At 35.7% G+C, this 12599-nt stretch overlaps 1 protein-coding gene across 1 annotated transcript; it reads right to left on the bottom strand.

Annotated features, from left to right (window-relative positions):
* Nucleotides 1–5873: 5873 nt before the first annotated feature.
* On the bottom strand, nt 5874–7880 carry LOC102596727 (uncharacterized). The gene is made up of 2 exons (XM_006343101.1): nt 7679–7880; nt 5874–6346 (listed from the first exon to the last, which is right to left on the bottom strand). Exons 1-2 carry the CDS (start codon nt 7862–7864, stop codon nt 5876–5878), a joined length of 657 nt encoding a protein of 218 aa, XP_006343163.1. The 5' UTR covers nt 7865–7880; the 3' UTR covers nt 5874–5875.
* Nucleotides 7881–12599: the final 4719 nt, after the last annotated feature.

Below are 12599 nucleotides of genomic sequence, written 5' to 3'. Positions count from 1 at the left end.
TCACAGGTTGAGGTATTTCCCTTCTTCTAAACCTGGACAAGGAGGTAACAATAGTAGGGCTTAGTCTACAACTTCAGCAGCACCAGTAAGTCGCCCAACTCAGCAGGGTGCTTCATCTAGTATCAGTGGTGGTCAGCATCAGAACAGGTTGTATGCTCTACAGGCTCGCCAGGATCATGAAGATTCTCCTAATGTGGTCACTGGTACGTTGCGAGTATTTCATTTAGATGTTTATGCTTTGTTAGATCTAGGGGCTACTCTTTCCTTTGTAACTCCATATATAACATTGAACTTCAATGTCAGTCTAGAAAATCTCTCAATATCCTTCTCAGTCTCTACTCCAGTTGGTGACCCAGTCATAGCTAGATGGGTATACAAAAATCTCCCTGTCACAGCCTCTCAGAATGTCACCTCAGCAGATCTTGTAGAGTTAGAAATGGTAGACTTTGATATCATTCTAGGCATGGATTGGTTACATTCTTGTTATGCCTCAGTCGATTGTAGAACTAGGATCGTTCTTTTTCAGTTTCTTGACGAGACAATCTTAGAATGGAAGGGTAGTAGCTCAGCGCCTATGGGTCGATTCATTTCTTACCTTAAGGCTAGAAAGATAATTTCTAAGGGGTATCTCTACCATCTAGTTCGGGTTAAGGATTCAAGCTCCGACATCCAAACTCTCGAGTCAGTTCTAATAGTAAATGAGTTTCTAGAAGATCTTCCCGGAGTTCCTCCCAAAAGGGAAATAGACTTTGCAATTGATCTTCTTCTAGATACCCAACCTAATTCTATTCCTCCTTACAGAATGGCTCCAACTGAGCTTAATAAATTCAAAGAGCAGTTGAAAGACCTTCTAGATAAGGGTTTCATCAGACCCAACATTTCCCCATGGGGTGTACTAGTGTTGATCGTGAAAAAGAAAGATAGTTCTCTCAGGATATGCATTGACTATCGGCAGTTGAACAAAGTCACAATCAAGAATAAGTACCCTATCATCAGTTTAGAGTTAGAGTTAGTGATATTCCAAAAACAGCCTTCAGAACTCGATATGGTCATTATGAATTTGTAGTTATGTCATTTGGACTAACCAATGCTTCTGCAGCTTTCATGGATTTGATGAACAAGGTCTTCAAGCAGTATTTGGACTTATTTTTTATCGTCTCTATTGATGATATCCTCATTTACTCTAGGAGTGAGGAAGAACATGCGACTTATTTAAGGGTTGTCCTGCAAACTATCAAAAAATTGCCAGTTATTCGCTAAGTTCGGCAAGTGTGAGTTTTGGTTGAATCTGTTGCTTTCCTTGGTCATATAGTGTCTAGCGGAGGGATTCGAGTGGATTCTCAAAAAATAGAGGTAGTGAAACAATGGCCCAGACCTACCTCTCCTACAGATATCAGAAGCTTTTTGGGTTTAGCGGGTTATTATAGAAGGTTTGTGGAAGGATTTTCACCCATAGCTTCTCTATTGACTAAGTTGACTCAGAAAAAGGTTAAGTTTTAGTGGTCAGACGAGTGTGAGAAGAGCTTCTTAGAACTGAAAACTAGGTTGACTACAACTCCTATTTTGACTCTACTAGAGGATTCAAATGGTTATATGATCTATTGTGATGCATCCAGGGTCGACCTACGTTGTATGTTGATGCAATGATGTAAGGTTATAGCTTACACTTCAGTAGCTTAAGGTGCATGAGAAGAACTATGTGACTCATGACCTCGAGCTTGCAGCTGTAGTATTTGCCTTAAAGATTTGGAGACATTACTTGTATTGTGTTCACGTAGATGTGTTCACAGACCATAAAAGCCTTCAGTATGTGTTCACCCAGAAAGAGTTAAATCTTCGCCAGCGAAGATGGCTTCAATTCCTCAAGGATTATGATATGAATGTGCTTTATCATCCTGGTAAGGCCAATGAAGTAGCTGATGCTCTTAGCAGACTATCTATGGTTAGTGTAGCGCATGTTGAGTAAGAAAGAAAAGAGCTACCAAAAGATGTTCATCGGCTTGCTCGCTTAGGAGTTTGCCTTATGAGCATATCAGACGGTGGTGTAACATTTCAAAATGGGTCATAATCTGCATTGGTAGCAGAGGTTAAGGAAAAACAAGACAGTGATCCTATATGGCTTCAACAGAAGGGTGCAATTCATCAGCAGAAAGTTGAGGTTTTCTCCCAAGGGTGAGATGGTGTGCTTCGCTATCGGGGTCGTTTAGGTGTTCCTAAGGTGGGAGAGTTGAGACAGAAGATCCTTACAGAAACCCATAAATCCAGGTATTCTATTCATTTAGGTGCCACTAAGATGTACTGTAATCTGCAGGAAGTTTTTTGGTTGAATGGCATGAAAAGGGATATAACAGATTTTGTGGCTAAGTGCCCTAGTTGTCAGTAGGTGAAGGTAGAATATCATAAACAAGGAGGTAGGACACAAGAGATTAACATTTCTACATGGAAGTGGGAAGTTATAAACATGGACTTCATTACAGGTTTACCTCGTACCCGCAGGCAGCACGACTCCATTTGGGTGATAGTAGACAGGGTTACTAAGTCCGCTCACTTTTTAGTTGTTAAGACTATAGATTCGATGGAGGACTACGCCAAGCTTTACATTAATGAGATAGTCAGGTTACATTGGGTTCTTTTGTCTATCATCTCCGATAGAGGTCCTCAGTTTACTTCTCATTTCTGGAAGTCATTTCAGAAAGGTCTTGGTACTCAAGTAAATCTCAGCACAACATTTCATCCACACATGGATGGTCATGCAGATCGTACCATTCAGACCTTAGAGGACGTGTTCAGACCTTGAGCGATAAACTTCAACGGTAGTTGGGATGATCACCTTCTTCTTATAGAGTTCACCTACAATAATAACTATCATTCCAGCATTCAGATGGCCCCTTATGAGGCACTATATGGGCATAGATGTAGATCTCTAGTTGGTTGGTTTGAAGTAGGTGAAGCAGCCTTGATAGGACCAGATTCGGTGCATGATGCAATGGAAAAAGTTCAGCTCATCAGAAATAGACTTAAGACGGCCCAGAGTCGTCAGAAATCCTATGCAGATGTAAGGAGAAGTCACTTGAAGTTTCAAATTGATGATTGGATTTTCCTGAAAGTATCACCTATGAAGGGGGTCATGAGATTTGGCAAGAAATGAAAGCTCAATCCTAGATATGTAGGTCCTTACAGGATTTTGAACCGAGTTGGTAAAGTGTCTTATGAGTTAGAGTTGCTAGCAAAATTAGCAGCGGTGCATCCTGTATTTCATATTCTTTGTTGAAGATGTGTGTGGGTGATCTAGCATCTATAGTACCATTGGAAAGTGTGGTTGTAAAGGATAGTCTTACTTATGAGGATGTGCCAGTTGAGATTTTTGATCGTCAAGTTCAAAGGTTGAGAAACAAAGAGGTCACTTCAGTTAAGGTTTTGTGGAGGAGTTAGTCCATAGAGGGATCTACTAGGGAAGCAGAAGCAGCCACGAAGGCCAAGTGTCCTCATCTCTTTCCTTCCAATTCCGTTCCAACTTGAGGTAATAGTTCCTCCCCAGTCTTTCAGTTACTCATGCATGAAATCAGTCTTAGTATCATGTTCCTTCAGTTATACTTGCATTTTCAATGTATTTGCATGTTCTTGGAACTTAGTTTAGTTAGATTTTAGTTTCCAAAACTTAGTGGTAATGTTCGCAGCTCTTTCCCTCCATATTCAGCTTGTTTAGTCTTCATTCGAGGATGAATGTTCCCAAAGGGGAGATAATGTAACACCCCGTATTCTAAATAGACCTAAAATGTAGAATTCCAAAAGTTTCAGGTGCAACCAACGGACCGTAGGTTGACCCATGGACCATAGGTAGTGTCCGTGGATCGTTACCTGCAGCTCCCTCCCAGAACCCAGAAAAAAATTGGCCAAGTCTGGACCTACGCCAGGACCTACGGACCATAGGTGGGACCACAGTTCGTGGTCCAGGCCATGATTCAGAACCCTACAATCCATCTCTCTGTAGCCAAATGATGCCTTGCCAGGACGGACCGCCGATCAGTCCACGTTCCATCAGTCAGGGGCCGTAGGTAGCTTTGTCAGATTTTAAGTCAGGGTTATTTTGGTCTTTTATGTATGCGTTGGACACCTAAACTATAGTGTTTAACCTTTAAACTACGTCGTTTTGGTTAGTTTTAGCCTAGTAACTAAATAAGACCTTACCCAAGTCAAGTCATTTTCCAAAATTCATCAAAGTTGAATGAGAAAAGGGAGAAAGAGTTGACCAACCCTCTTCAAGAACACAACAGGGTTTCCTCCAGTTCCAGCCCCAAAATCATAAGATTTTTCTATGAAATTCATTACCAGGTATGTGGAATTTCACTAGTGGGTTACTTTCACCCATTAGGTCCCTAGGATTCAGTCAGATTCTTGATTCTCTATATCATGTTTAGACTTAGGGTTTCTTGAACTTTAGAAAAGTGTTGTGATTCAGTTGTTACACTAATCCAAATCGTATTATCATGTTTTTGAGGAATCATTGCTTAGCTTCTTGTATGAAACTCAAAACCTTAGTTGTGTAGATTTGTTTAGTTCATGAATTACACTCGCTAGGTCAGTTTAATCAGATATACATGCCTCAGCTAAGAATGTTTCCTTATCAGTATATAAATTTTGCATTTTCAGTTAGCATGTCAGTATATTTAGCTATTCAGTATTACATAATTCAATCACAAGGTGTTACTTAAATAAACAGTTGGGAGTAGGCTTAATACCGAATGGACTAGGGTCAGTCACGCTCAAAGTCCTAGAACTACGTGCCCACCCCTAGGATAAGTCCCTGGATGGGAAACATATTTAGTGATCATGTCAGTCATGCCTTTATACCCCTGGAAAGGTATATTGGGTCCTCTCGATGGGGAGATACATCAGACTCCATAGATAACTCTCATGGTTTTATTTTTGTTAACAGTAGCTCCCAAAGTCAGATTCTAGTGCTCTGACCAGGTTATCAGCTATATTTCAGTATTCAGTCTCAGCATGTCATGTACTTGGTCAATGCATTGCATTAAGTTCATTTCAGTATATTTCAACATTTACATCATGTTCAGATTATGTCATTGCTCTTATTGCTATGTTCAGTTATCTATACATTGTTCAGTTTTATCTTATCTTGCATGCTCAGTACCTTTCAAGTACTAACGCATACCCTGCGCCACATCTTCTCGTGATATAGATTCAGGTCTTCAACATTCAGATCACGAATAGAATGATTCCCGATTTGCAGTTCAGCAGTATTAGTGGTGAGTCTTTATTCTTCGAGGACGATTGCCATGTTTTCTATTCATTCATTCATTCATTCTTTTTAGTTTAAGTTTTGCTACAGTTAGTGGAGGACATTTCCCAGCATCTACAGTTAGTTAGAGGCTTTATTTCAGACATAGTTAGATTCAATTTTAGTTTGAGTTTGATCTTTCAGTTGTTATTGAACTCCCAATTGTTATCTATTTAGACTTAGAATGAGTATTCCCCATCATTTCACTTTATGTCATGTTTAAGCTTCCGCACAATATTTCTACTGTAAGTTTATCTTAGTATGCTTATGATATGCCAGCAGGGTTAGCTTGGGGTCACTCGTGATCTTAAGTCCTGTGTTACGTCAAGAGGGTAGCCTCAGGGCGTGACAAGAAGAATGGTTATTTTTAGTTATTCTAGAATGGAAAAACTAACAATATTTTAATACGGAGGTGGCAATGAAGAAACATGATGAATCATATAAATTTAATCAAAATAGAATGAGAATAATATTGAAGAGTAAAAATGAAATTAATGTTGGTCGTGAAAATTTGTTGATGAAAAAAATGAGTTGTGTATATGGTTTGTGAAATTAAAAATGATTATGCATTTTAGTTTACTTATCCCACCAAAACTTTCCTTTCTTTGTGGCAACTGGTTTGTCGTGTGTTTTGTTTTTCTGAGCATCAGAATTTAGATTCTCCGCAACTGCTGGCTTTTCGTATGTTTTATTTTTTTGAGCATCAGAATTAAGATCCTCCGCAACATCCAGCTTGTCTTCAATTTTGTTATCCTCAAAGGCAAGTTTTACTTCTTCTATAGTGTTGTTTGCAGGAGCTTTTTCTGGTAATTTCTCTTGATCGTCCTTTTTATTTTCACTCTCCATAGATGGTTTTACGACTTCCTCTTCAGGAGTTTGTGATTTCACATGTTCTATTTTCTTGTCATCATCAACAGCATCAATTTTTGGACCATCATCAACAATCTTCTGAACCTCTGAATATTTCTCTTCATCACCGCATGCTACTTCATTAGATTTTACTAATGTCTCCTCTTTCTCTTCTATTGATCCCTTTCCTTCTTCATTCTGTGACATATATAAATGTTGAACTAATTAAAATTCTACTCTCTCCTTTATATATATATATAAATATATAAACATAATTATTATTTATGTTATAGCCTTTTCACTTTTCGCATTCAACATTTCACATTTATATGTTTTGTTTGTTGAAACTTTTAAATGGTAACAACACTATTTGTAGCTTTTGACATCTTCATTTTTACTTATACTTAATAAAATAAAAAATGCAAAATGAAATTGTAAAAAAAAAAATTCTATTTTTTTCCATAAGAAATTCTCTTTTTCTATATAAAAAAAAAGTATTGCTGTTAATTTTGCTCAACATCACTTAAAAAGGTAAGGAAGTTTCTTTTTTTTTATGGCGTGCCTCTAGTATTACTTCTTTTTTTAATGTTCAAGATTTTATTTATTTTTCTTTCAATTTTAATGTTACAAATCATACAATTGTAATTATTTATTCTCATATTTTTGTTTGTACAGGTTTTTTTAAAACATGTTTATGATACAAATCAACAAATATTTTTCTGTCAAAATCTCATATGAGTCTTATAATCTTTAGTTAAATAAGGGGTACCTATACATCCATCTATGATTGATACCTATTTGTAAAAAAAATTATGTCAGTAATTATAAAGTATATTGATGTCATAAATAATTAATTTTTCTGGGATACACCATAAAATTGACAATGATCTACTAGACAAATTAAGAAACGCATATGTTTATCAAAATTTTGTAATGCTTCTACAAAATACTAGTTTCATGTGATAATATTATCTTGATATGTATGTAAATGTAAAAAGAAGGTAGCTAACCGAAAGGTACGTTCAAACCTTAAGATGTGAAACATTTGTCACTATAAATTCATTACTCATATTAATATCTAAACTATTTATAATTGAATTGATAGATTTGCACGAAAAAAGATCTCCAAATTCAATTGATTGTGTACAGTTAGAAACGACAATTGTACAGACAATTAAATTATTCAAATAAGCTTATTATTGAACAATTTCAACTTTTAGGTTCCCCTTCAAATATTCAATTGCCCATTACTTATATCTTATAACGATATTTATATTACTTTTAAGAAGTTCAACTCATTGATATGGACATACATGCCTAAAGAATATATATGTGTGTGCGCACGCGCGCACATGTGTTTATCTTATTTGCCAATTTTTAGTTCTTTTTTAAACTCGTGTAAAGTAAAAAAATATTGACCTAAAATTAAATAGAGTGAAAGAAACATAAGAAAATAGGCATAACATTAGGGGAAAAAAGGTAAATAGAGAGTAATATCTATAGATTGTGTTTTGAAATATGAATACATACATTGAGTAGGTTATTGACAGATGAGGTATGGTTGACATCATCATCATCATGGACAGTGACAATGTCTTCCTTGTTCACCAATTCTTCCTTGACCACAACCTCCACATCCTTAGCAACTATATTGTCTAGTGCGTCTTCAGGAGCATCACCATTTAACACATTAGGCTTGCTTGCGCATGCTCCCATTCTTTCTCTCGCTCTCTCTTTCTCTCAAGTTGTTTTGTTTTTTGTTTTTTCTGAGAGAGAATTGAGGAGAGAGAGGAAAGAATGGTAAAAAAAAGACTGAGAGAAAAGGTTGAAACAAAATGTTTAGGATTATAAGGGTTATATAGAAAAATGGTATCACATGTGTTCAAATATTCTATGAACAAGAGCAAATTTCTCTCAACCTTCATCTTTTTGTTTGGGCTTGTTTTATGTTTTAATATTAAATTATATTAAAAATGATAATATCATGTCATAAATAGATATTCAGGATCAAGAGGGCTAGTGATGATCTCGATGATAACTATTACTCCCTCCGTCCCATTTTATGTGGCATTTTTCAGATTTCGAGATTCAAACAAGTCTAACTTTGACCGTAAATTTTTCATAGATCTTTTAAAATTTTAAATTATCAATTGTTGTGACTTATAGTACTTTTTACTTAGTTTACAAATATATAAATTTCATTTCAAAAAATTGAAGATTTCATGCACAAATTCCCAGTCAAACTTAAACCGTTTGACTCTCGAAAAATGAAAAGTGTCACATAAATTGAGACAGAGGGAGTAATGTTTAATAAAAAACTACTAAAGCAATATTGAGAAAATGATATCTACTATTGTGTCATGTCATTACCAAGGAAGTAGCATTAAATTAATGACAAAGATAAAAAAAATTCCTTGATAGATTCAATTAGATTGCATTATTTGATTTTTTTGGCACCTCATAAGATCCTTGAAACGTATTTAGTGGACATAGTGATAAATAGCTTTTATTGGTTAATTAATAAAAATAAAGTTTAGCTAAAATTGATTTTCATGATTAAAAAAGAATAGATTATGAACCAAGTCCCTTGAGGATTTTGATATACAAATAATTTGTTCTAATAACTTGTCAATAAAATATAAATGAATCATGTCGACCTATGTGATCATTGACCAGGAGTTGCAGATGCATTCCAACTGCAAGTAGAAATCTTCAGTAATGTTATTTTACGAAAAGTTTGACGTTTGAGTAATAAGGATTGAACTGTCTAGAAGAATTCATGTTAAAAGGGATTAGATTGATGGGCACACTTGATTAAAAGCAAAGATATGTGAAGTATAATCTTATTTAAGTAAACAACGAAAGTGCAACTATTTTGTAGAGAAAAAGAACATCTCACTAAAATAACCTTTAGTAACTTCTCTCTACCCTATCTCAATAGAAATATTTATTTAACAAATGGTTAAGCAACCTCTCCCTTCTCTAGTCTGTAATGACCATCCATGTCATTCCCTCTTTATTGCAATATTTTTATTTTATATTTAGAGCTTTTATGTAGTGATCTAGTATGTCTTGTTGGCACTAACACTTTAGTCACTTGGTTGTTCATTTAGATTTTGTGGGAGTTAACATATTTTGGATCTTTTAAAACTTGATCGATTGAGTTCAGTAAAAAATTCAGGTTGACGGCCTCAAAATACAATTATGACTCTTCTGTTAGGTCTTGAACGTCGAGTTTTGTCTAGAAACACATTCCGTGCGGATTCTGGGTCTTTCGAGCTTTATTCCAAGCTATCTCATGAATTTTTGCTAAAATTGAAGTTTGGGTGTGGGACACACTTTTTATTGAGATAAAATCGATTGGAAGTTTTAAAATCTCTATTGAGTTTGGAATGCTGAATTTTGTGGGGCAGCATAGTTCATTTGCATTAACGGGATTCTGAACGAATCTCAAGCCTTGTCGAGTCAATTTTTCCAAATTCGCAACGAGGACTAGTGTAATACCTGAGGTGTAGCACCTCTTGTTCTTCACTTCCATGCGTCTAACTCTGCATTCATAGAGGCTAGTGATTTTGGTCTCCATGTTTGCAAACCTAGTATCACTTTTGTAAAGATGAGGGGATTCGATAATCGCGTTTACGGATGTCAAAGGAGTTGACCCTTTGTATTTCCAAGCTCGGTGCCATAATCGTGGAAATATTAGGACCCTACCCTTCACTTTTGCAGACTGGTCCTGCTTTTGCAAAGTTTATTTAACTGGTTTTTTAATCAAGACCATTCTCGATTTTCACACTATTTCCATATATTAGAGGAATGATATGTTGGTATAGAGAGGTATGATTACGCTCATTTTGTTGCATTGAGTCAGGAAGGTGTGGGAAATCGTATTGAAGGTAAATTTATATCCCAAAATACCCATTTTCCCTCTCTAATGGTGATTGTTAATTAATCAAGTTGTATGTGATTTTTTGATTAGTTTTCAAGGTCGATTTGTACCTTTTTCGGGGGACAAGTTCCTTGAGTTATTTAGGACAAATTGACGGAGTCAACTTCAAGATTCTCAGTGCAGGTCCTACATTTTTGTTTTGACTTATTTTTTGGTTTGTCTTAAATTGTTTTTCTGTTTGTATTAAAATTTACATATTGACATTGTGATCATCTATTTGATAGCGTCGCAATGATCAAAGGCCATCAAAAGGAAAAAGCTTTGATATAGTGGATTTTGAGCACTCGCAATCAGCTGCAAGGTGGGATATGACTTATCTTTTTTAGACCGAACTTTTGTTGATAAATACATGTTTAATAACTAGTTGTGGGATGATTTTGTTGTTGATATGATGATTAGTAACTAGAATTCATGTGTTAGCTTCCTTCTAGATAGTTTCATGTTTATTGATCATGCATTTCATATTTGTGTTGATTGTATTATGCCTTGTAGTAGTTGCACTGTAATTTATATTGTTTGGTAGCTAGATCTTTGCCTTATATTAGGCTTAGGTTAGCGATTGCATTAAAGTTGCGATTTGGACCCCTTTTGCTTTATAAATTATCAGATTTCACTTCAGATGGCTTAACTCCCTATAGACCTGTACAACAGACTTTGGTAAGATAATACGGACTTAAAGCCAGGTGAAAAGTTGGCTATTATGGATGTTTATCTATAATTTCCCTTATGTTTCACTCCTGATGTGTTCTTCGACAATTTAGGCTATGTTAGTTATATTGGATCGGGTCTTGGATTTTGAGCTTTAATGGGTCTTTGGTGATTATGAAGCTAGTTTTCTCTAAGACTCATTTCCATATGAAGAAGAGCATGCAAATTAGAGGTTTCAGAGTCTTTTATCCATGATTTATGGTTTTGTCGTATCTCTTTTAGTCGCGGTTCGAGGCCCCGACACAACTCTATTATCCTCTGTTTAAATCAAGGGACACTTCTTTTGGGCGGGTCCGAGCTCGGCCATGGATGTTCTTTTGTTTATATTCAGGGTGCCTTTGCCATGACTTAATTTTGGGAATACTTCTACTCTTAGATTTTCCTATCCTTTAGGTCTTTAGTGTACTCATCAGGCTTATGGTTTCGCGTTTGAGATATTTACTTTTGAATTGCACACGAATATACCTTCTCGGCTTTTAGGAGTACAACTTGGTTATAGCTAGTTGGTCTTCTTTATCATACAATCCTTTTCTAAATTCATGACATGTATAATTACGCTCTCCATTATCGTTTTGTCTTATAACCTCTTGTTGACTTTACTTTCTTGCTTTACATATTGGCTTTGCTTTTAAAACCCAGTGGGCCAATTATGCCTACTGAGTACCTATTATTTTGGTACTCATATTGCTCTCTGCATCTGTTTTCTTGATGCAAATCCTAATGCTAGCCAACAACATTGATTTGGGCCAGTTGTGGAGATCTTTGGATATCGAGGCAGAGCCTATGGAGTTCTAGTTCGGCCTATCTCCTTCTGATTAATGTTTTTTGCAAGTCATTTGAGTTCAAGACAAGTATGTACTTTTTGGTCCGTTACTGGACTTGTACTCGTATAGTAGCTTTTTAGTGATGTCCACTAGGTCGTGGGATTGGATCTCTTCTACTCCTACTTTTGTATATTTGTTGCTTTTCTCATTTCAACTATGTATCTTGTTTTAACTCTTTAAATTGCTCATTGTTTATTATTTCTACCCAATATTCCTATTACTTGTTGTTTCAGGATATGGATTTGCTTACCGACTTGTGGATTGTGGTAGATTCCATCAGTACTCGAGTTTTCGGATCATGACATGGTCCCAAAAGATCCGGCTAACACTGTCAATTCTAACTCCACTAGCAGCACTACCACTCATTCCTAAAACAACCAAGTAAATGGAAACTACAAAAAATAGTCAAATCAATCCATAGATACCCAACAAAAGAAAACTCCAACTTATGAATTTCAAAACAAGAATCATATTCAAGATTTCAGCCACAATTCACAAAAAACAACCTCAATATTAAAGGATTTACCATAAAACGAATCATCAATTTCCTAAAAACTCTTTCAATTTTGAAAAATCCAAGAATAGTGATGGTGAATAAAGAAACACTTTTGGCACAATAATGAAAATTCAAAATTTTGTTCCTAATCAAGTTATCACAAACCTAATAACCCCATCCTCCTTTATAGATGTATACCCCTAAATGCTTCATTTCAAATGTAACCTCTTGTCACTACTCTTAATCGGGCCATGATGGTGTCCACTACAACTTACCGATTGGACAAGCGTAAAACTCCATTGATAAGATGCGGAAGACACAATTGTTTATAAAACATAAATAATAACGAACATAAGACAAGGATAATGTATATAGAAAGAAGGGTCATATCATAGAAAGTATTGAAATCTTAGAGTACAAGAATATAAAGGGACATTGTTTGATTGAGAACAATTTTTTCTACGATAAGTTATCCCG

The sequence above is a fragment of the Solanum tuberosum genome, unplaced genomic scaffold (assembly GCF_000226075.1).
Source record: "Solanum tuberosum cultivar DM 1-3 516 R44 unplaced genomic scaffold, SolTub_3.0 scf00038, whole genome shotgun sequence".
Lineage (NCBI taxonomy): Eukaryota > Viridiplantae > Streptophyta > Magnoliopsida > Solanales > Solanaceae > Solanum > Solanum tuberosum.
Note: the sequence above shows the minus strand (reverse complement) of the source record. Positions and strands in the feature narration are given on the sequence as shown.

What these genes read in the sequence shown, in the direction of transcription:
- LOC102596727 (XM_006343101.1), bottom strand. Translation starts at nt 7,864, where the DNA reads ATGGGAGCATGCGCAAGCAAGCCTAATGTGTTAAATGGTGATGCTCCT. An exon ending in CTGTCAATAACCTACTCAAT is followed by an intron (nt 6,347 to 7,678) that starts GTATGTATTCAT and finishes TATATGTCACAG; the next exon opens with AATGAAGAAGGAAAGGGATC.